This window comes from Drosophila albomicans, chromosome 3 (genome assembly GCF_009650485.2).
Source record: "Drosophila albomicans strain 15112-1751.03 chromosome 3, ASM965048v2, whole genome shotgun sequence".
NCBI lineage: Eukaryota > Metazoa > Arthropoda > Insecta > Diptera > Drosophilidae > Drosophila > Drosophila albomicans.
In genome coordinates this window covers 22,893,655-22,914,458 of record NC_047629.2, presented here as the reverse complement: position 1 = coordinate 22,914,458, position 20,804 = coordinate 22,893,655, and the positions used below count along the sequence as shown (strand labels likewise).

Sequence of the window (20,804 nt, the reverse complement as noted above, 5' to 3'; positions counted from 1 at the left end):
ATACCAAATACGCTACTTATTTGCATCCTAGTATTTTGCCACTACAGTACAACGGTCACTCTTTTATTGATATCAAAATATAAACAATGTCGCTGGTCGCTGATTATAGCGATTCCTCTGAATCGGATGAAGAAAGCGGTAGTGAACACGAAGAGAAAACCAAATCAGAAAGGTAATTTAAACATATATCTATATTCATTGCATTAATAACGCACACTTTCGCCAGCCCGCCACCCGCACAAAAACCATCTAAGTTGCCCAGTGCCAGCGCTGCTCTGGACAATGCAGCCACCAAAAAAGCAGGCGATGTTTTCAGCAATCCGTTCCTTGAGGCAGAACTGCACAAGAAAGCTTCGTTGGAGCGCCACGTCAAAATGGTCAACAACGATACACATTTGCAGTTGAAAAATGGCCGCAAAATCTGCTGGAACTATAGAAAGGGTCGCTGTCGTTTTGGCACAAGCTGTCAATATGCCCACGATTCGGACTTATCTTTAGACGCTGCGGATGGTAAGGAAGCCAAGGCGGAAACGGCAACAGCACCAACATTCACCAACCAATCCAGTACGAGCAACAAACGAAAGCGTCCAGGACTTGGCGATTCCATACAGCCAGGCAAACGCGTCATAAAATCGTATCAACAGCAGCAGCATCAAGGAACTGGAGCACGACGCACTCCCTACTAAATGACACCAGCATCTGTAATGCGCAACAAGCAGCTGCCTTCGCTGATACCGAAGCTGTTGTTTAATATTCTCAGCAATCGCAAATCATTGTTCGACTCATCTGGCAACTCGAATGCCATTGACAGCGTACATACGGAGTCCCAATAGTCGCCCAGCAAGTTACCATCCTCTGGTGCCTCTGGACTGCATTGAGTTAGATAATCCTCATTATCGTCATCATCATCGACTGCCCCTATAGAAATATATTATTGTAAATAAATGTAAATCAAAACCATATCTCAACTCTTTACCATCTTCACTTGTCATTGACAAATTGCCAATCACAAAAGCGATGCCATGTTGGGCAGCTAAAGTTCGCATCAGCATTGCCAGTTGATTTAGCCATCTACGTCCCATATTCCGCTCGTGAGCACTACGAAAAAAGATGAAACTGGCCGCCAAACTATCGATGAGGACCAGTTTAATTTGGGCTATGCTATCATCACCACTGGATAACTGCTCTATCATGTTGTTCAGTGCTTTAATTAAAGACTCCGCTGATGCACAGATTATAACATTAATGGCGCGCATGCAACTTTTAATGGCATCGGTATCCAAATGGCGATCCTGAAGCATTTGATGAATACGTCTGCTGTCAAAGTCTCGCTTTGTGTCCAGGAACAACACTTGTCGACAGTCGCGGTATTTGCAAACAAAGTTCACTGCCAATGTGTGTAGTAGCTGAGTTTTACCCACTCCCGACTCGCCATAAAGTTCCCAAATTCGACCTGGACGGAAAGGTTGGCCAATCGCTTCTAGCAATTTATCGAACCTATAAGTGTTGCGAAATAAGTATTGCATTGTATTAGTCTCTCTTTCACTCACTCTTCAATGCCTGTGGAATAGCTGAAAGGTTGCTTTTGATAGAGATTGCTGAACTTAATGCTCTTCACTGAGACTAGCAGCAGCTCCCGCTTTATTTGCTCCACTTGGTCAATGCTGAGGGCGAGAAATTTATGCAGGTTCTGTGCGTCAAGGAATTCATGTAGTGTATTGATTTTCTGCTTCTTAAGTAATTTTAGATGATATTCCGATAGTTGTTTGCCGGTTCTCGTTTGAGCAAGTAAAGATTTTAGATCTTCTTTGGCTGCCATAACTTTGACTGTGTTTCTGATACTGATCGAAATGCGCGCAATGGCAATGGTTATCTATCGATTAGAATTCGATAAACTAATCGAATTTGGTATATACTAGCTGATGTTTATTTGAATTTTAAGCGCCAACTAACAGTTGAAATAGTGAATTTCTAAGCTTAAACAATTAACTACTAAAGTGAACTACATATCTACACGTAAAGTTGATAGATTTTAAATTACATAAGATAAGTCACGTTTTCAATGTAAAGCACATTCGAAGTGTTGATCTGACCGATGCTGACTCATGAATGGGATCAAACAATGATGCTATCGTGTGCACACAGTTCCATTTATATATGTAGTATACTCTTATGTGCAATCATTATGGAAACCCCCAGGCACACATACTTATGTGCATAGTCGACGCTTTTATCTCAAAGTTTCGCGTCTCTTGATTCGCTTTTCATGGCAGTTGTCGTCTCAGTCGCAAATCAATTATGGACGAGGAACCGCATGCACACGAGAACTTAGTCGCCGCAGCAAGGCGAGAAAGCACAAGCCTTTCTAGCCATAGTGAGGACAGGCTTTCCCAGCATAGTGCTTCCAAAAACAGTGAGGACAACTCTTCGCAAAGTCCAGTACTAAGCAATGAACCGACTACAATTACCCAAGTCGAGCCAGCTGCTAGTCCAAGAAGCTTTTTGCTGGAGCCTATGATATTGGTATTACTCTTTGCATACAACTTCTCTTGTAAGTGTGCAAAACTCTTAAAGATAAGATATATGATAACTATATGTGTGTGCTTATGCTTTGCAGCCACTGTGCTGAAGTCACAAATCATTTATCAGAGCTGCACAGCAGGCTTTGGCTATTCGGATACGGTTTGTCAGCTACTGGGGACCAAAAATGCCACAAATGAGACAAAAAGAATCGAGGATGAAGTGCAGCCATATGCAGCTAAAGTTTTTCTGACCATTAAGATTGTTGAATGCGTCATTCCAGCATTTTGTGGCCTCTTCGTTGGCGCCTTCGCCGATCGCTATGGGCGCAAGCCGCTTCTGCTAGCTTCTTATTTGGGTGAGAGATGTTTACGCTGCTCAACACTGCGTTGATATCGACAATGTTTTTCGATGCACAAATTTGAATTTCGTATTAACGATAATTAACTGACATTTCCGCACAGGCTACGCACTGCAATATCTTCTCTCGGCCTGCATTGCCTATGTGACAATGCAACGAAGTGGGATGGTAAGTCCTTGGTTCTATGTGCTGACTATTTTACCACTCTCATTCCTGGGCAGTAGTGTTACCTACTCTGTGGCTGCTGTGTGCTTCATTGGTGATGTGTCCACTGACAAAATGCGATCCTACAGGTGATCAAGTTCACGATCAATTTACATTACATGTTTTAACAGTTTTGTTTTGCTTAGAATGATTGCCTATGAACTGTGCATCTATGTAGGACTGCTGCTGGGTAGCATTGCCTCTGGCTATGTGTATGAAGCCACCAATGCCTATATTATCTTTGTCATCTCTGCGGGTTCTGTGTTTTTTGCTCTGTTCACTATCGCTGCTTTGTTGCCCGAGAGTCTTACCATAAGGCAACAGAGTGTGGCTGCCCGCCAGGAATTTATGATTATGGATTTGTGGCGCAGCAGCGCAAGACGACGCGAGTTTAGTGATCGCTCCATACTTATATTGCTGATATGTGTGCTGCTGCTAACGGCTTTTGTGTCGGGTAACCCAAACTTAGAACATATAGTAAACTAAGAGAAATTATTAATTCGGAATTTTCAGATGGCAGCAACTCGGTGTTCTATATGTTTATGCGCGCAAAGTTCCACTGGACAGTGCGTGAGTTCACCAACTATGAGACGGTTAGCATTCTTGTTCCAGCTGTGGCTGGCTCTGGTGGCATGCTCTTCCTTTGGTCGTTGCGTCAGGTAGAGATCTTACAATATATATTTATATATTATAATGACTCCTCTTGCGAAGTTATCGTATGTTTAAAAATCAAGTTTAATAGAAGTCCGTTTTATCTTATTTGTTGTACTATGAATTGGAACATTGTTTTCCAACTTCAGATGGATAAGAAATTCCGATTACATAATTTTGTATTTATAATATTGTATTAATATTATTTAAAATTAGGCTCTTACAGAGAAGCAATATATGTATCTGGATGCAGAGGCATATTTAAGTTCTTTTAGTAACTTAACAAAAATCTTTGTATGTGAAACATAATTGCTTAGCTTTAACTCACGATAATTTCGCTAATCGGTTTGTTTATAGACTATGTAAACTTTAAACTTAACTAAATTGTAATGCCTATTTTTAGTGCACCAAGTCTGCGATTCTTTGGCTGGCGATGATTTCGCTGCTGAGTCATGCTTCTAGTAGTTTGATGAAAGCATTTGCATTTGTCGACTGGCAAATCTACTTGGCGATCGGCTTGGGAGTGTTCAAATCGCTGGTGAATCCGATGTGCCGCACCATGATAACAAACCTGCTTCCCGCCGATGAGCGAGGTTCGTGGAACATTAGAAATCAATTTGGGTTGTGTCTAGTCTTGTTTTGTTTACCCATTTTATATTTTAGGTAAAGTCTTTGCCATGATCAGTGTTCTGCAGACGCTGTCGCCTTTTGCCTCATCTACGTTGTATGTGATCTTCTATACCCTGACTTTGAGCACAGCACCGAGCTTTTTTAATTTGATCAGTGCCAATTTATTTGGACTGGCAATTGTTCTCCTTTTGTATGTAATCTAATTTATTATCTCTATTTATGCTAATTTGATTTTCCAACTTCCTTTTTGTAGAGTTGTTTGGCGCAAAAAATCGGAAAATGCTCCACATTATGAAGCCGTGTTTAAGTAATAAGTTTAAACATATTTTTAATGAAATAATAGTGCATAAGTAAGACTCAACAAAAAAAAAGGTGAATTAATTTCTGCCAGTCATTTGGTAATTTGCACATCGATTATAACAAATTGACTGGTACCAGACAACAGGGATTACCATTTGCATATTAAACGAACTTCATATATGTTAGCCGTAGATCTTCAGCCAATTACAGTGGGGGGATTTTTGTTGACAATTCTTAAGAGCAGTAAACAAGCTAACAATTCAATAATTAATTCATTGTAAAACCACTTTCTATTGGTTATAACTTTCGCATTATGTTGAAATTCGAAACATCGAGTGGTTTATATAGTATAGGCTGTTTTTTTTATATGGGTTAATATATCAAACCATTGTTGTTAATTTACGAAAAATGGCGTGTGCGCCGTAGTCACTTGACAGTGATGAATATCGGAAAAAATAAATATATAAACCGAAAATAATAAAAAAACAAAGTAAACCAATAATTGGTGATAATTTCGCTCGCTAATTTTAATTTAGACGGTAAATTTGTTAATTCCCTTGACTTAATATTTATTTGTCACCACAAATAATCAACTTAGTAGGTGCCATAGAATATTTTTAACAATTTCTACTACAAGAAAAAAATATAAACAATTTCGAATTTTCATATTTTAATTGAATTAATTTTCATGCTATAGAAATTTGTTTTCACCTTTCGAATTCACAACGAATTGATTACACAATAAATAAAAATTTCCATGCAATAGAAATAGTAAAAAAAACTTAAGTTAATTAAGGAAATTATAATTTTTTGTGTTGTCAAATATTTAGGTTTTACACAAATAAAAATTACCGATGTCAAAAGATCATTTAAATGAAAATTTAAGTGGAGATTCTCTTTTTCTATCTCTCTCGCTCTCTATTGCCAGCTGATGTTGTTTGTGCTCTTGGCTATGATTGGATTTGGATTGGCAAACAACTTTGGAAACAATAGCAACGATAACAATAATAACACGAGAGATAAAACAACAAACACAAAATGGGGCTAGAGAAGAATCTGTATACCTGGGGATTAAACGAAACAGCGCGGCGGGGGGAAGTGGCGACATGTGCGACGGAGTCAGGGAGTTGACAAAAACTTATTTAAGCCCGCAGCTGAGCGAAATCAGATTCAAACGAATCGGAAACGTTGCGGTTGTCGTTTGTTTTTGGCGTCGTCGTCGTCGTCTATTCGCTGCCCAGTTGTAGTTGCCGTGACGAGCTTCTGGAGCCGCTAATAGTCACCGCTCGTGGCTGCCCACTAAGGGGGAACGGAATTTTTAGAGAATCATCTGATATACTAGTTGTACACAATACAAATGTTGGACTTTTTATGAACAAGTGCTGTGCGGCATACCTGTGTTTGGCACATAGAGTTGCTATTGCAAATCGGAATCGGTATATAAGCGAACAGACTTTGAGAACTTCACTGAAATTGTAGACTGAATAGTCGGAGTGAAAATACATAAACAAAGCGCCGGCTTCGAGTTCTAAATCAATTCAAATTACTGAGCAAGATTGCACTTTAAAAATATTACGTATACGTCGGTGGAATGGATGTGTGAATAGTTGTTATCGAAAATTGGCATTGTTTGAGGTCGCCCGAAACTAATTAAAATACCTATAATGCAATTACCTGAATTGAATAATTAATCCAAATAGTGAAACCAAAGAGACAAATAGTAATAAAACAAATATAGGCGCATTGAACTTGCGCCTTGATCAAATATTTGAAGTAAACGTAATAAACACACACATTGATAAGTAATTGCAAATTTAGTGTGCTGCTGACCAAAATCAACAAAAACCAAACAAGTCAATATGGTCGAGAAGGTCGCACACACCTTCAGTCTGCAACGACTGCGAACTGTCCAATGGAACCGAATTTTCCACATGTTCTACATTGAACCGGTTGTGTTTATGCTGCTCTTCTCGCTGACCCTGTCTAGTGAGTGTGCGATGTCAGTGATCTTTGGCAAAGATCTTACAGCCAAAACTATTATCTATTTTACAGATACAATTATGAGGAATCAGGTTATATACCAGACGTGCACAGTGATTTTTCATTACAACGTCAGTGACTGCAAATTGCTTGACGATAAAAATGCCAGCACCGAGATTAAAGTTTGTTTTATACTATATTTGTTGAATAATCCCAGGAATAATTGATATGCTAATTGCAGGCGATTGAAACGGAACTGCAACCCTATGTGGCGAATCTATTTTTATCACGCACACTGCTCGAAAGCATTGTGCCTGCCTTCTGTGGGCTGTTCATTGGTTCCTGGTCGGATCACTATGGACGCAAGCCATTGCTCATCGTATCGATGATAGGTAAGCAGAGGGTGTTGTTGATATTTATACGACAGACTGACGGATAGATTCCAATGCATAGAAAAAAACGTTAAGTGAAAGGATATTCGAAATTTTACCGAATCTGGCTTGATTCAATATGACAGAGCTTTCAACGCACAGACAAGAAAGGGTAGATCAGGAAGTGTCCAATTTACGCAGAGTCTAGTTCTTAATAAAGTGGCTCTGTTAAAACATTCCTAATTGAATTGGGTCTCGTCAAAGACGAGATGGTCTTCCCTAAAACTATCCACTTCAAAGGGGTCAAAGTTACTATCTGATAATAACAGACCATTCAAAGGCACAGAAAGGTTAAAGCACAACTTTCAACTCAGACATAGGAGTAAGGCTAGAAGGCTGCACTTTATCCTATGCAATATTTCCCTGTGCAATAAGGCAGAGATACTTAAAATCTTAAATTACATTGACAAATATGTTATTTACTTACTTGCAATTGGATATTTGGCTGCAGGCTTTGCCGCTTCGTTTCTAGTCACTGCCGCCATATGTGAGCTCTCCAGTTACTATGTGATCAATCCCTGGTGGTATATTGCAGCAGCTGTGCCGCATTCCATGCTCGGCGGCAATTGTGTGTTCTCCGTCGCCGCGCTCTGCTTCATATCGGATATAACTGATACCAAGACTAGACCTTATCGGTGGGTAAATCAGTGATAGTTCATTGCCTATAATAATTACTCGATTATTGCAGCATGATCTTCATGGAGTCGCTGTTCTTCATTGGATTGACAAGCGGTTCGCTGTTGTCCAGTTTTGTGTATGCTGCAACAAATGCATCGATCACCATTGGCATCTCCGGCTGCATAACGACAGTGGGCACACTCTTTGTTATCTTCGTTGTGCCTGAAAGTCTGCACATACGACTGGAGCAGGAGGCCAAAGAGGCGAGTGAAGCTGCTGCCAAGAAGGAAAAGGAAATGCCGATCACAGGCGCTGACTTGCAATTGGATTGTGTGTCCATCGATTGTCCGCCAAATCTTATGAATGACACTGATGATGAGGATGCTGCGTCCATGAAGAAGAAGCCGCATGTTGATGTGTTGCCTACACCAGCGACTCCCGCCATGACCATCGATGAGGATTTGCTGGCAAAGTATGTGGAACGACTGCCGCCCAAGGTTTTGGCCCAGGCCAGAGCACAGGAAAAGGCGATGTCACAATCGCCGTCGCAAACGCAGACGCAGTGCAAACCGAACCCGGATGAAAAGCGAGCTGGATTGTTTAGCTTCAAACACATTCGTGATATGGTTAACACCTGTATTAAGCCTCGCGAAAATCACGCGCGTGCTATTATTTGGCTGGTCACATGTGCCATGTGTCTGTCCATCTTTGTGTTCGGTGAGATCTCCTCAGTTTGGCTGCAGTGTCTTAAGATTAAACTCTTTGTTGCTCTCTCTCCCTCTCTCTCTTGCAGATGGCGTCATGACTGTGATGTATTTGTTTGTGCGCGAAAAGTTCCATTGGTCTGTGCGGGATTACACGTTCTACGAGACGGTGGCGCATCTGGTGCCCATGATAGGTGCTCTCATTGGTTTTCTTATTCTTCGCAAGGTGAGTGCAATTCAAATAGTTGCTGTGTTTCAGGACTAATTGATTTATGACAGGTCTTCCGCGTGTCCGTGGTTACATTGGGACTGCTCGCCTTCTTCTCCGAGATACTCAATCATCTGGCCAGAGGTTTATCCACCCAGCCTTGGCACATGTATCTTTCGGTTGTCCTGGGCTTCTTCCGCTCCATTGGCGGTCCCATGTGTCGTACGATTGTGTCCAACATTGTGCCAGCCTCAGATCTGGGTAGGTTTTACTTTAATTCTATTTTAGTTCAATTTTAAAGTATGTTTTCGCTTTGCAGGCAAAATATTCTCAATTAAAAATGTGCTACAATCGTTTGCGCCGTTCGGTAAGTTCTCTCAAAAACACAAACAGTATTAGTATTCATTAATATGTTGTTAATTTCATGCCTAATTTAGTCGCCGCTCCGCTTTACACACTGATATACAAGAGCACACTTTCCTACTATCCGGGACTCTTCAACTTTGTCAGCGCTGCGTTGTATGTGGTCGCATTTGTGTTCATGTGGTGAGTTGTATACAAATATATAGTATACTATATATACATACAAGAGACTCTGCTAATTGTCGAAAAACTTATACTTCTTTTTAGCTGTGTGCTGCGCATCAAGTTTATGCATAAACAATATTACGCCAAGGTGTTAAAATAAACAATCAATTTCCACTTCCATGTAGCTCGATTAGTTTATCACTAATAATTATTTATAATTAATTTTATGTAAATGTGATGGCGCTTGATGCGCTAATTCTGTAATAAGCGAAAATAAAACTTCACAAGTACAACGAATTTACAATTCACAAATTAACAAAACAATTCCATTTTTAAGACTATTTATTTTCAAAGGTGGTGGCAAACGGGGAACTCTCAACTGCGTTAAACTATCAGTTCATGAGATCTTATATGTATTTTTATTTTGATATACTGTTCGTTAATTTTCGGTATTGATATTTACAGATTTATTGGTCTCAGCAATCAGTGTACTTCTAATATTGTCAGTTGCAACGGCAGTTAATAAAAAAGTATTGACAAACAATCACAATCACAATTTCGAGTACATTCACAAAAAATTGATTTATAAAATCTTGTGTTCAACAAATATTTATATATGTACATATAAAAAAACAGTTATTTACCACGATAATACTTGTGGAATATCAAACTGATCGTCTTTTAAAAATGTGTCTAGACATCACATATTTTAAGCAAATGGAGTCCATTAATTGTCTGTAAGGTAGATAAAATTGAACTAAGCCCCAGCAGCCAAGGTAACTAATTCTCTCTCTTCGATTAGCTGCCAATCTGTTTATAGGGGCTGCCACTGCCCATCGACTTGACAATGCCAAAGATGATGCTGCAAGCAAAGAATAGATTAACAAATTTCAATCAATATTATTCAATTTAAGCTACTTACGCCATTAGAATGTAGCAGAGAAATGCCATGCCGGCGCTGATGAAGTTGAATGCACCCGGATAAGAGCCAACAGTCGCTTTGTAGACAGCCGTATAAAGTGGCGCAGCTACCAAAGGTGACACCATTTCCATGGATGTAGTCAACGCGAATATTTTGCCTATTTAGCAGAAAAAATGCATCAAAATGAAGTGACCACAGTTTTCGGTTAATACTTACCAACATCTGTAGCTGGTGCCACATGCGAAAGTATCGCTCGACACATAGGACCGAGGACGCCACGCATCATGCCCAGCGTCATGCCAACATACATCTCTATCGGTACCGTGGCCGTTGCCCTCACGGTGCTCTCGAGAACGCAAGCAGCGAGGGCCAGCATCGCAATGCCGACAGTGGACACGCGCAGCACTCGTCGTAGCACAAACATGCCTGCCACGCTGCCCACAATTTGAATGATAATGCGTGCGGCATTGAACTGGCTAATCTCCTTGATGGTCCAGTTGAATTGTTCGCGCATAAAGAGCACGCTCACCGTATTCTCGCCCTCCATGTCGAAGATGCTAATGGTGAGAGCAATCATCGTTAGCCAGATGATGGCTCGATCGAAGTAAGCGCGGGGCAGCAAACAGGTGCGCACCAGATCTTTGACAAGGCTAAAGCGGAAGAACTCGCGTATTTTTGATCCGTGATGCATCTGCTCTGGTGGCAAGCTCTCCGGCACCAGAAAGACCACATAAATCAATCCCAGAAGCATTAATCCCGCAGCAATGGCAAAGAGAATAACCGAGCCAGTAAAAGCATATATATAACCACTTGCCACATTACCAACCATCAAGCCCGTGCAGAGGGATGCTTCATTGAGCACCATGCTAAACAAATATAGAAAACCACAAAATTACGATGAAGATTTGAAATGAGTAACTCTTAATTGACTCAGCTTACCGCACTGCGCGTCTTTTTTCATTCGCCACATCCGAGATGTAGCAATAAATGCCGGTAATAAGCGCACAGGTGCCACCACTTAAAACGGACGGCACGGAGGGCAGCAGGAACCACCATGGACTTATGTTCCTGAACGTCGTCACCTCCGCAATGCCAATTAGAATCGTTGCACCAGCAACATAGCCTGAAAACACAAGATATTAATACAATATTATACACTAGTTAATAAGTTAAGTTAATGACTTTAACTCACCTGTAAACACAGTTAACAAAATCGGACGACGTCCAAACTTATCCGACCATGGACCAATGAAAAGGCTAACGAATGCGGGTATAATACTTTCCAGTAAAGAAATTGCCATCGTTATATCAGCCGAATAAGATTGCACCTTAACTTCCAGTTTCTGTAAAATGTAATTCATATTGTTTATCAATTATATGACAAAAAGTATACAACTGTTTTTAAAGGTGTTGTTTTGGGTATGCACATTTTACATATGAATCATTCATGTCCGTGCTAAACACGAAATTCCCTTCATTGATTTGTGTGATAAGCTTCACAATTAGTCATAAAACATTTGCATTACTTTGGGACACTGATAAGAAACTCGCACAATAAACGGTGTTCCACTTATGATATGCTTTAGCTCTGGCGAATTGTCTTATCAGCTTGGACAATTGATTTTTAATGTATTCGTTGTTTAATAGTTATGCCTTACAACGCATCTTCAAGTGAAGCGCCCGCATATAATTAAATTGAAATAAACATGTCAAGTACTGGACGATGATCTAATATAAGTAGAGAACTGAAACCAGTGCTTATAAGAATAAGAAAATATCTCATTTTGGAAATATTCTAAAAATATAAGGTAGAAATTAGATTTTACAAAACTCTAGCTAAAACTAAAATTATCAATAATGAATAATCATGAATGATTGATTCCTACATAATTGGGTCACAATTGAATTAAGCAGGCGATATTTATAAACTTTATGATGTCGTGCTAATGGGATGCTGGAATAAGAATTATAAAATATAAAATACAGCGAGAAACTTTTTGCTTTTAATGCGTCCTTCGCAGTGATTAAACCGTATAACGATAACACATTTTTGCATATAGTCTACCCATTCATATAATATATATTATATACATATATATAATAATTGTATAATCGTCATTATTTATTTACTCACTTTGGTAGCTTCAGAGCCACGATCGTTGCCCAGCAGCGGCTCGCAGTCCGATTCATTGTAGTGCATGATAGTGACACAGGTCTGGTACAGTATCTGATTCTGTATAACCGCCCCTAAAATCAGTAATATTCCAATGTACCCGCAATAAAAGTTGCTCATTAGCATTAGAAGCTTACCAATCAAACTGCGGGCCATGAATATGAAGAAAACTGCTGGCTCCAGTATAAACCATTTGGCCGGGCCTAATCCTGAGCTGTTGTCTTCAGGAGTTGCAGCTGCATTTGCGGGATTAAGATCTGCTTCTGGTCCTGAGTGGGCGGCATCCAGGAGCCGTGGTGTATCGTTGGAGACAAACTCCTCATCTTCGTTATCGCTCACCAAATGCGCTTCATCGGATCGACTCATTTTGGTGATTTCGCGTTTTTGTTTCCAAAAATATTAGAAGTTCGATTTGAAACAGTAATGTTTGATTATTTTGTAGACAAAGAAACTAGCAACTCATTCTGATGTTGTTTTTGCCATAACTCGAACTTTTATCGCATAATCTGTGCGCGTCGAGCTCAACGCAGTCACTAAAAACAATAAACGCTCTTTACAATATGCGACGCTGACGCGTCCACTTCCACTGGTTTATTTTATCTGTGTGTGTGTGTGTGTGTGTGTAATTTAGCTTAATAATACTTGAATTCCGTTACTGTTTATACTCCTCGCATTGCTGCTTAGTTAATAAAATTGTAGCTCAGTAATGCACAATAACTTTTTGCGCTTTTGAAACTTTCTAAACACAAAGCTTTCCACAGTTGACCGCAACAGCTGATATTGTTTATCATGCCATTTTGAGTAATTCTCTTCTTCTATCTGCTAATGAAACGCAAAAGTTCCACTTGTCGCGTCAACACAAGTCTGTAGTATCGAACACTAGTTCGCGACAGATGAACACACTACTCACTAAAGAACCAACTCTACATTTCAATTTCGTTTAGTCCTTTAATTTTTGAATGTGATTCGCATATTAACTGCTCTTTTTTCTCAACTTTAATGTTGTTAAAATTTTTCGAGACTGCTTACCTCATGGTCACTCTGGTAAGTACCCATGTAGGGAGTATTATGGTATATAGTTAAAGAATCAGCAATCTTTATTTTCAGAGCTACATAAATTAAGAAGTCGCCTTAAGTTCTCTGCACTCCCAATCCTTAAGATAGTAGACAAGTCGCCACATTTTATACTCTTTCTTTTAATGTTTTGTAAAACTTATAACTAAAAGTTCATTTTTAGTAACGTCGACGTTCGCGCTCGCTGCGCGTGTCCCGTTCGCGATGCTCGTATCGATTGCCACGATCCCGATCACGTTCCCGATCTCGTTCCCTTTCTCTTTCACCATGTCGATCACGTTCCCGCTCTCGCTCACGGTCTCGATCCCGTCTGTCCCGCTCTTGTCTATTCTCATTGCGGCCAGAGTTTCGACGCTCGTAGTCATCAGTGTAGCCATTGCTGCCGCTGTTCTGCGTGTCCCTGTTGCGCACTCGATTGCGCTGTCGATCGTATTCCTCCAGGTCGTCATAATAATCTCTGGAGCGAGCGTTGCCGCTGGCTCCAGCACGTCGATCTCTGTCCCGCTCTCGACTACGTGACTTGGATTTAGAGCGACCTCGTCGCGGTCGTCGAATTGCAGTTGTTGCACTATTCTTTTGCCGACTATTCGAGTCTTTGTCGTCCGCATCTTTGGCTTCCTCGTCGCTGGGTACCTCATCATCCAGATCTTCATCCAGCACCGACACCTTGGGCTCCAGCTCGTTGTTTTCCTCAAGAATCGAACGCTTTTGTATGCGCGGGAGTATAATGTCGCAGACACGATCATTCCGTAACAACTCGTCTATATACTCGTCCATATACACGATCTCGAACTGTCCGGCGCGATTCTGTCGCCGCAACTTGCGATTGTCAATGTAAAGCGGCTCAAGATATTTGTAGCAATCGATGGCCGCTCCCGTAAGTCGCAAATAGAAGGCGCCCAGGGCGCGCACATATTTGAATTCTTCGTTCTTGATGAATTCCACCACAATGTCCTTTTCCGGCTGTATCTGCAGCATCTTCAATGTGAGGCACAAGAATTGTGTGGGCCGAATGTTGCCGCCATAAACGCCGCCAACAAAACGTAGCTCCATCGCTTTGTCTACGAGCAGCTCAGCGGTAAGGGCAAAACATTGTTCCTTCCAATATTTGGAGTCGTAGATGCGGGAGCGTATAATCTTTTCAATTAGATACTGCGGATTCGTGCCGTGCACGTTTTTTGCTTCTTTTACCGTGCGATTTGCCATTTTTATGTTTTGTTTTCAATCATTGCTTTCGACCTAGAGGTGTACATATACCGATGGCCACTGCTATCGATGTTTAGAAAATTTTTAAATTATCGATGATTAATGGCAAAAATGGCATTTTTTGCGGTCAGATCATGTAATTACCTTCATTTTACAAGTAAATAGAAGTAAGAATAAAAATAGATCTATTGATTTTACTATGCTTTCAACTAATTTGAAATCATGAGTAGAAGTATTTATATATATATATTTTTTTTTTGTTTACATTTATAAATTGAAAACATTATAGAAATCGATTAATCAGAGCTGCCCACTTGCATGCTTATCGTTTTGCAAATCAGTTATTTTTGGGATGCAGACGATACATTTTTTCGATAACACGATGACGCACACTCGTCCATAGACAAAAACACCAGACTTCGTGTAGGAGACAAAACGCAATTAGGAAAAATCTTAAAATAAGTGGAATTCGGGCAAGTTGAGCTTGTGGAAAAACCAGAAAACAAAATGAGTTTCTTTGGCAAAATGTTTGGTGGAAAAAAGGAGGTGGCGCCGACGACAGGCGAGGCGATACAAAAGCTGCGAGAGACAGAGAACATGCTTATGAAGAAACAGGAGTTTCTCGAGTCAAAAATTGAAGAGGAGTTGAATACAGCACGCAAAAATGCATCCAAAAACAAAAGAGGTATGTGCTTGCATCAAGACCAACCACAAAATTTGGTGAGTTTGTCTAGTGCATTGAATGGATGATGGTCTTAAATCATAGATTGTAGACTGTGATAATCAGCAGGTTGATTGAACGTCGCTATGACTCATTTCTTGTGTTGCTTTGTTATTGTTTTTGTTGCGTTAGTTTCCAAAAAAAGAAAAATCCCCATTACCATGCTAGAGATAAAAGACTTAAAAGAAAAAGTAGTTAAACACAACAATTATCTGTATTTCTTCGCCTTTCTTTTTAACTAAACATCCGCATACCATGATGACTCCTCCTTGCCCCGGGAAACGCAACTCGCATTTTGCTACTAACAAAAAAAGAACGTAATATAAACATAATTCACATTATCAAGCAATTCGTAGAGCAATCATTAAATTCAATTGGGCGCACATACATCGATTAATTGAGCTAACAAAATTTGTCATCACATTTTGTTTTGTTTACTTTAACAATTTCGCCCGCATTTTGCTAATCTTGCATTTTACTTGCAGTTGCTTTGCAAGCGCTCAAAAAGAAGAAGCGTTTGGAGAAGCAACTACAGCAAATCGATGGCACGCTGTCCACCATTGAGATGCAACGTGAGGCTTTGGAGAGCGCCAATACAAACACTGCCGTCTTGACCACGATGAAGAATGCCGCCGACGCCCTGAAACATGCTCATCAACACATGTGAGTAAAGCATAATATACATTTTAGTTCTTTCTTACTGATCGATGCATTGCAGGGATGTGGACAAGGTGCATGACATGATGGACGATATTGCCGAACAACAAGATGTGGCCAAGGAAATCTCCGATGCCATTTCCAATCCCGTTGCCTTTGGCGCCGATCTGGATGACGAGGATCTCGAGCGGGAACTCGATGAGTTGGAGCAAGAGAACTTTGATAAAGAGATTATTGGTATCCCAGAGCCAACGCCCACGTTGCCAGAAGCGCCATCCGAAGACTTGCCCGAGAAGGCCAAGGAGAAGAAAAAGGCGCCACCTGCAGCAGCTGCACTGGCCGACGATGGTGAGTTTATTAAAGATGTGTTTTAAATGCATTTATCCAAATATCAATAGTATTGGTAATCAAACAACGATTGTTATGCTACAATCAAAAAATCCCAGTCTAACAAGTAATTACAAAACTTGTTATTTTATACTTATGAATAATGATTAATTTCAAGTTGTTTAATACATTTCCTATTATTAATCATTATTTAATATTGGCAAAAGTGTACTTCATATCCTTATAAATGAATCGCAGTGTTTTATATATGTTAAGTGCTTTGAAGTAATTTGTGTAATATATATTTTAATGATTAATGTTTTTAATTTGCTTACAGATGATCCAGATGTCAAGCAATTGCTGCAATGGGCCAACTAAAAACGCTATTGAAATCTCCTCCCCCTCATTGTTTTATTTTGCTAGTTTCATTTTGAACAATTTCTTTTGTTTGCAATTGAAGAATGGATTAAGGAAATCAAATGTCATTTGGAAAATGCAAAAGCTCTGGTTTTTGCGAAAAAGAAAACAAATATCATGGTACATGCGTATTATTCAAAATAGCAATGTGATTTTATAAATATTAATAATAACAAAATAAAAGAAAATAGTCAGCAGGCCACACAACACGTCACACACATAGAACACCGTTATTAACAAAAAAACAAACACAATATTGCGCATATTCTATTATTTTATTTTCCTTTGCTGTTGCGGCAACACAACGAAACAAAAAACGATATTTAAAATAAATTAAATATAATGGCTTTATGCAGTTGCATCTTTGTTTTGTTGCAAGCTACGCGTGGAGACAAACGAGATTCATTAACAAACATCAGATAAGCAACTGATCAAAGAGGTGCCTCAATAAAAATAGAGAGGGAGAGCAAGAGAGAGAGAAAAGTTGTCACAGCTGCAGCGAAGCGATGTCGCACAGTGGGCATTTTGGTTGAGTGGGTCGCGTCATGCATATCAATTAATTAGCCCAGGTTGTCACCAGTTGCCCAGTTGATGGTGCGTGTTTCATTTGGCTGCTTGGCTTGGCAAGATTGAGTAATTCGGCAATGTGATTACAACAAAATACAAGAGTGGAAAACAGATGGCAAATCGTTGGGACAACTGTCCACAATACAATACTACTGGCCGAATTTATTCAAATCAGTTGAATTTCGTGTGAGGAAGCGAGTAGGTGCTTTTGCTGCTAGTCTTGACCAGGTTCACATCAATTAGCTAAATTCAAAGCAATTGCAATGGGCAAATACGTCTTAATTGCAGTCGCATTAATGGTAAATGTGCAATTAACTAAAGTCCACCTCATTCCAAAAGCATCGAACTTAACCTTGTGCATTCCGTTAACAGTGCCTGCAAATACCGGCGTCGCGTGCAACGCTTTACGAGGGCTTTGACTTCTCCAACGTCGATCTGGTGAACTTTGAATACTTTAAGAATCTCGCATCGCAGGATCCACGCACAGGAGCTCAAGCCAATCCCATATTGGTGCACTTTCAGAAGAAGAAAGCCGTATTGGATTACATAGAGCGTCTGTTTCTGGGTAATTCGCCGTTCCAACAGCCCAGCGAAATTCCCTTCGATCCACACTTTGGACGCGCCTGGCGTCCAACTTACGAACGAAAATTTGGACGGCGCGGCGAGCGTTTAATCGCGGCCCTCGGCTCTGGTTACTCGCTTAAGCAATTGCGACACTTTGGTGCCATTCCCTACGAATATGGCACAAGTTACTATCGAAGTTGATTTATTTAGAAAAGTGAGTTGTGTTTGTGTAATTTATGAAATAAACTTAAGATCCTAAAACTACACTCTTCGTTTTTGGGTGGATATATAGAGCACATTGTTGCCGCGTATAAATGCATCACCATATTTATTCTTCAGTTGACCATTAACGTATTCCTCCGTCTGATCCAATGCAATGTTCATGTAGCCATCCAGACAAGCCAAAACTCCTGGAAAATTAACGAAGTCAGAAGTCGGACAAGCCGGTAACATGTTTTCTCTTTACCTCGATAATCCACGCCGTTGTTTAGCTTAACGGCAACTGGGCGGCCATGGATTTGGTTGATGAACTGTGACAGAGCTTCCTTGCGTGACATTTTGTGTTTTTGATTGTTCAATTAATATTTCAACTTTTAATTACAGCCAAACACTACTAAATGATGTGCGTGAAGTTTTTCAGTGTGACCACAATTAGGATATCGAAATATATATTACATCGAAAAATCTACCAAAAAATACCATGCACTTTATAACTTGGTAACACTTAAAAAATTCATTAATTTTTATTTATATTTTGTTATTTATTTAATATTGCTTTTAAAAGTCAATATATTTATTTACTTCCTAATCGTAGCTCTTATTCAAGCTAATAAGAAATATATTATAAATGCAAATCGATTTCTTGCTATATTTGCCATTCACATTAAACCGTTAATGTTTCAATTCGCCATCTAGCGGCGAGAAGTAGTACAAATCATGCCATTTGGCGCAAGCTTTGAAAATGCGTTTGGGTTTAAAATATTTTAGGATATATTATTATATAGGTAACTAGTAATTACAATTAACACTGGCTACTATGCTCTTCGCCCTTAATTGAACTGGTAGAACAGAAGTTTACGCAGGCAATCATAAAATATATAAATTAATTACAAATATTAATGCTAATTCTGCTTAATGGATGCCTTCCAATGGTGTATAGGTCTTGTATTGATATAGCTCAGGGCCACCGAATCCATAGAGCAGCTTTCCTTTGCCATTTTCATCATAGTATGGATAGCGATATTTGGGTCTGGGTTTCAGGAAGAGAGTATGAGAAATGTAATTAGACAGAATTATGCATATGGCGGAAATATTATGGAAGTTTTCTTACCTTTCAAAGTATTGGAAGTTGGGGGCTTTTGGTTCAAGCGCGGCATACGAAGTGTTCGCAACAAAAGCGATAATAAGCAAAATGAGCTGCAAAATATAAATTAGATTTTGGCCATTTTAGAGATTATGAGGCATGTGCATGTAAAATCAAAAGTAATGCCGGCTCATTAGTTCAGTGTGTCAGGTAGATAAATATGTAATTATAATGAATGCACGACTTGCGAAGTTTTGCATGAGTTGAAATCAAGTAAAAGCAACAACAACAGCAACAGCAACATCGGTTATTGCCATCGTTATGCAATGCAGAGAGCAACAACAACAATTACCACAACAAACAAGTGCTGCGCTTGAGCACAGCTTTGAGATTATGACACAATTCGCTGCCGCTTAAATTGGTCAACATACTCAGAGAGAGATAGAGAGGGAGAGAGAGAGTGAGAGCGCGCAAGTGTGAGGAAGTGAGAGGCGAAGAGCAACAAATCGTGTTGCGATCATTGCGGAATTGGGCAATGAGCACATTTCAAGGTCTCTCAAGAGGGCTAAAACAACAAGCGGATTACAAATTTGGCACGACATCAATTCACAAAATGTGTCGAAGACAACGGCAACGACAACGACGACGACGACGACGTAGACGAAGATAGACAACAAGAGAGTTCCAACATTGAGAATTCCAGTCACGGCGACGCCGCCGTTGTGTTGGACACTTTTCTTTTTGGTGCGACTTTCGCGCAGGCGCAGCACGGAAATTGTGTCAACGGACGCCCAGAGCAGACGACGGACGTGCGACTTTTGCGTTGGTCATGTTAATTGAGGGGGTCAACAAAAAAAAAAATGCTTGCGAGTGAAATGCTGCAGCCACTTGTCAGACTTACGGGCAACAGCAATGTAAACAAATTTGCCATGGCTTCGAATTGAATTTCTATTGTGGTTTAAAACGCTAACGGTTTAAAGTTTTCGTCGTTTTTTTTTTTACTGCTTCGCTGCGTAGTTCGCGTTGTTTGCCGCACGCGTTTGCTTTGGTAACTGAATTCCAGCTAAGCCAACGCAATGCTGAAGAGCACAAAAGCTTACAGCGAAAGCTCTGCGCTCATAGCACAGCATGAAAGCTCGGCTTGAGCTGCAGTCTGCAGCAACATTACCATTACACACAACAACAATTGATCTGGCTTGCAAGATTTGCAGAACTTTTGCGTACGTTTAACAGCGTCTAATGAAAGTGAAAGTCCTGTCTGTTAAGTAACACCTGAGCTAATGTTAATGTTGCATCGCTTCCCGACTGGCATTTCAATGCCGGAAATCTCAATAGGCTTTTGTTAAATTGGTTTCTTTTGCAAGCGCAAACTTGTCAGCTAAAGTGTATGGGGGCAACGTGAGGCAAAGCACGTAAGTAGTTAAAAGAGGTGAATGAAGAGAGAGAGCGAGAGAGAGTGGGAGTTTAAGAGCGCCATCGCACAGCTGTTGGACGCTGCATTGCTGCGCAAAAATATATCGGAATCGAGGCCAAAATACTAGAGTGCTTGATAGTTGTCGTTGTTGTTGTTATTGTTATTGTTTATTGCTGTCGTGTTGTCATTGTGGATGTCTTTCATTTTCTGGTTTCGCCTCAAGTGGATGACTTGACTTCATTCAATGTTGATGATGATCAAGACATTATGTAACTTCTGCAACAATAATACGCCCAACCAGTTTATCATTGTCGCTTTGTCTCT

General features: G+C 40.1%; 10 protein-coding genes across 10 annotated transcripts; 5 read left to right on the top strand and 5 right to left on the bottom strand.

Annotated features, from left to right (window-relative positions):
* The first annotated feature begins 66 nt into the window (after positions 1 to 66).
* Positions 67 to 962, top strand: LOC117570292 (uncharacterized). Its single transcript, XM_034251813.2, has 2 exons — positions 67 to 172; positions 227 to 962. Exons 1-2 carry the CDS (start codon positions 87 to 89, stop codon positions 684 to 686), a joined length of 546 nt encoding a protein of 181 aa, XP_034107704.1. The 5' UTR covers positions 67 to 86; the 3' UTR covers positions 687 to 962.
* Positions 683 to 2,019, bottom strand: LOC117570291 (uncharacterized). The gene is made up of 3 exons (XM_034251812.2): positions 1,551 to 2,019; positions 977 to 1,497; positions 683 to 918 (listed from the first exon to the last, which is right to left on the bottom strand). The coding sequence occupies exons 1-3, from the start codon at positions 1,817 to 1,819 to the stop codon at positions 683 to 685; spliced, it is 1,026 nt and encodes a 341-aa protein (XP_034107703.1). The 5' UTR covers positions 1,820 to 2,019.
* Positions 2,020 to 2,276: 257 nt separating this feature from the next.
* On the top strand, positions 2,277 to 5,442 carry LOC117570290 (proton-coupled folate transporter). The gene is made up of 8 exons (XM_034251811.2): positions 2,277 to 2,551; positions 2,618 to 2,878; positions 2,985 to 3,174; positions 3,232 to 3,539; positions 3,599 to 3,744; positions 4,140 to 4,329; positions 4,400 to 4,556; positions 4,620 to 5,442. The coding sequence occupies exons 1-8, from the start codon at positions 2,299 to 2,301 to the stop codon at positions 4,675 to 4,677; spliced, it is 1,563 nt and encodes a 520-aa protein (XP_034107702.1). The 5' UTR covers positions 2,277 to 2,298; the 3' UTR covers positions 4,678 to 5,442.
* Positions 5,443 to 5,636: 194 nt separating this feature from the next.
* LOC117567160 (uncharacterized) lies at positions 5,637 to 9,436 on the top strand. The gene is made up of 10 exons (XM_034246973.2): positions 5,637 to 6,652; positions 6,719 to 6,828; positions 6,888 to 7,038; positions 7,529 to 7,712; positions 7,766 to 8,412; positions 8,489 to 8,625; positions 8,679 to 8,868; positions 8,927 to 8,974; positions 9,045 to 9,153; positions 9,238 to 9,436. The coding sequence occupies exons 1-10, from the start codon at positions 6,526 to 6,528 to the stop codon at positions 9,293 to 9,295; spliced, it is 1,761 nt and encodes a 586-aa protein (XP_034102864.1). The 5' UTR covers positions 5,637 to 6,525; the 3' UTR covers positions 9,296 to 9,436.
* A 27-nt stretch (positions 9,437 to 9,463) lies between these two features.
* LOC117567161 (proton-coupled folate transporter) lies at positions 9,464 to 12,972 on the bottom strand. The gene is made up of 7 exons (XM_034246974.2): positions 12,368 to 12,972; positions 12,192 to 12,304; positions 11,250 to 11,400; positions 10,997 to 11,180; positions 10,274 to 10,923; positions 10,058 to 10,214; positions 9,464 to 9,997 (listed from the first exon to the last, which is right to left on the bottom strand). Exons 1-7 carry the CDS (start codon positions 12,594 to 12,596, stop codon positions 9,934 to 9,936), a joined length of 1,548 nt encoding a protein of 515 aa, XP_034102865.1. The 5' UTR covers positions 12,597 to 12,972; the 3' UTR covers positions 9,464 to 9,933.
* Positions 12,973 to 13,412: 440 nt separating this feature from the next.
* On the bottom strand, positions 13,413 to 14,555 carry LOC117567162 (pre-mRNA-splicing factor 38). Its single transcript, XM_034246975.2, has one exon. The coding sequence runs from the start codon at positions 14,508 to 14,510 to the stop codon at positions 13,464 to 13,466; it is 1,047 nt and encodes a 348-aa protein (XP_034102866.1). The 5' UTR covers positions 14,511 to 14,555; the 3' UTR covers positions 13,413 to 13,463.
* A 328-nt stretch (positions 14,556 to 14,883) lies between these two features.
* On the top strand, positions 14,884 to 16,987 carry LOC117567163 (charged multivesicular body protein 4b). Its single transcript, XM_034246977.2, has 4 exons — positions 14,884 to 15,195; positions 15,717 to 15,894; positions 15,950 to 16,236; positions 16,553 to 16,987. Exons 1-4 carry the CDS (start codon positions 15,018 to 15,020, stop codon positions 16,591 to 16,593), a joined length of 684 nt encoding a protein of 227 aa, XP_034102868.1. The 5' UTR covers positions 14,884 to 15,017; the 3' UTR covers positions 16,594 to 16,987.
* Positions 16,988 to 17,081: 94 nt separating this feature from the next.
* LOC117567165 (uncharacterized) lies at positions 17,082 to 17,964 on the top strand. Its single transcript, XM_034246978.2, has 2 exons — positions 17,082 to 17,498; positions 17,572 to 17,964. The coding sequence occupies exons 1-2, from the start codon at positions 17,463 to 17,465 to the stop codon at positions 17,962 to 17,964; spliced, it is 429 nt and encodes a 142-aa protein (XP_034102869.1). The 5' UTR covers positions 17,082 to 17,462.
* Positions 17,949 to 18,412, bottom strand: LOC117567166 (U6 snRNA-associated Sm-like protein LSm6). The gene is made up of 2 exons (XM_034246979.2): positions 18,230 to 18,412; positions 17,949 to 18,173 (listed from the first exon to the last, which is right to left on the bottom strand). Exons 1-2 carry the CDS (start codon positions 18,318 to 18,320, stop codon positions 18,025 to 18,027), a joined length of 240 nt encoding a protein of 79 aa, XP_034102870.1. The 5' UTR covers positions 18,321 to 18,412; the 3' UTR covers positions 17,949 to 18,024.
* Positions 18,413 to 18,570: 158 nt separating this feature from the next.
* LOC117567167 (uncharacterized) lies at positions 18,571 to 20,106 on the bottom strand. Its single transcript, XM_034246980.2, has 3 exons — positions 19,968 to 20,106; positions 19,094 to 19,179; positions 18,571 to 19,012 (listed from the first exon to the last, which is right to left on the bottom strand). Exons 1-3 carry the CDS (start codon positions 19,995 to 19,997, stop codon positions 18,895 to 18,897), a joined length of 234 nt encoding a protein of 77 aa, XP_034102871.1. The 5' UTR covers positions 19,998 to 20,106; the 3' UTR covers positions 18,571 to 18,894.
* Positions 20,107 to 20,804: the final 698 nt, after the last annotated feature.

Excerpts from the sequence above, each read along its gene's own strand:
- LOC117570292 (XM_034251813.2), top strand. The coding sequence starts at position 87 with ATGTCGCTGGTCGCTGATTATAGCGATTCCTCTGAATCGGATGAAGAA. Across the intron at positions 173-226 it reads GAGAAAACCAAATCAGAAAG|CCCGCCACCCGCACAAAAAC; the intron begins GTAATTTAAACA and ends CACTTTCGCCAG.
- LOC117570291 (XM_034251812.2), bottom strand. The coding sequence starts at position 1,819 with ATGGCAGCCAAAGAAGATCTAAAATCTTTACTTGCTCAAACGAGAACC. Across the intron at positions 1,498-1,550 it reads TATTCCACAGGCATTGAAGA|GTTCGATAAATTGCTAGAAG; the intron begins GTGAGTGAAAGA and ends CAACACTTATAG. Across the intron at positions 919-976 it reads GTCAATGACAAGTGAAGATG|GGGCAGTCGATGATGATGAC; the intron begins GTAAAGAGTTGA and ends ATATTTCTATAG.
- LOC117570290 (XM_034251811.2), top strand. The coding sequence starts at position 2,299 with ATGGACGAGGAACCGCATGCACACGAGAACTTAGTCGCCGCAGCAAGG. Across the intron at positions 2,879-2,984 it reads TCTGCTAGCTTCTTATTTGG|GCTACGCACTGCAATATCTT; the intron begins GTGAGAGATGTT and ends ATTTCCGCACAG. Across the intron at positions 4,330-4,399 it reads GCTTCCCGCCGATGAGCGAG|GTAAAGTCTTTGCCATGATC; the intron begins GTTCGTGGAACA and ends TTTATATTTTAG.
- LOC117567160 (XM_034246973.2), top strand. The coding sequence starts at position 6,526 with ATGGTCGAGAAGGTCGCACACACCTTCAGTCTGCAACGACTGCGAACT. Across the intron at positions 7,713-7,765 it reads ACCAAGACTAGACCTTATCG|CATGATCTTCATGGAGTCGC; the intron begins GTGGGTAAATCA and ends CGATTATTGCAG. Across the intron at positions 8,869-8,926 it reads TGTGCCAGCCTCAGATCTGG|GCAAAATATTCTCAATTAAA; the intron begins GTAGGTTTTACT and ends TTCGCTTTGCAG.
- LOC117567161 (XM_034246974.2), bottom strand. The coding sequence starts at position 12,596 with ATGAGTCGATCCGATGAAGCGCATTTGGTGAGCGATAACGAAGATGAG. Across the intron at positions 12,305-12,367 it reads CATGGCCCGCAGTTTGATTG|GGGCGGTTATACAGAATCAG; the intron begins GTAAGCTTCTAA and ends TACTGATTTTAG. Across the intron at positions 11,181-11,249 it reads TTTGTTAACTGTGTTTACAG|GCTATGTTGCTGGTGCAACG; the intron begins GTGAGTTAAAGT and ends TTGTGTTTTCAG.
- LOC117567162 (XM_034246975.2), bottom strand. The coding sequence starts at position 14,510 with ATGGCAAATCGCACGGTAAAAGAAGCAAAAAACGTGCACGGCACGAAT.
- LOC117567163 (XM_034246977.2), top strand. The coding sequence starts at position 15,018 with ATGAGTTTCTTTGGCAAAATGTTTGGTGGAAAAAAGGAGGTGGCGCCG. Across the intron at positions 15,895-15,949 it reads AAACATGCTCATCAACACAT|GGATGTGGACAAGGTGCATG; the intron begins GTGAGTAAAGCA and ends GATGCATTGCAG. Across the intron at positions 16,237-16,552 it reads AGCTGCACTGGCCGACGATG|ATGATCCAGATGTCAAGCAA; the intron begins GTGAGTTTATTA and ends ATTTGCTTACAG.
- LOC117567165 (XM_034246978.2), top strand. The coding sequence starts at position 17,463 with ATGGGCAAATACGTCTTAATTGCAGTCGCATTAATG. Across the intron at positions 17,499-17,571 it reads TAATTGCAGTCGCATTAATG|TGCCTGCAAATACCGGCGTC; the intron begins GTAAATGTGCAA and ends TTCCGTTAACAG.
- LOC117567166 (XM_034246979.2), bottom strand. The coding sequence starts at position 18,320 with ATGTCACGCAAGGAAGCTCTGTCACAGTTCATCAACCAAATCCATGGC. Across the intron at positions 18,174-18,229 it reads CAACGGCGTGGATTATCGAG|GAGTTTTGGCTTGTCTGGAT; the intron begins GTAAAGAGAAAA and ends TTAATTTTCCAG.
- LOC117567167 (XM_034246980.2), bottom strand. The coding sequence starts at position 19,997 with ATGGCAAATTTGTTTACATTGCTGTTGCCC. Across the intron at positions 19,180-19,967 it reads TGTTTACATTGCTGTTGCCC|CTCATTTTGCTTATTATCGC; the intron begins GTAAGTCTGACA and ends TATATTTTGCAG. Across the intron at positions 19,013-19,093 it reads AACTTCCAATACTTTGAAAG|ACCCAAATATCGCTATCCAT; the intron begins GTAAGAAAACTT and ends CCTGAAACCCAG.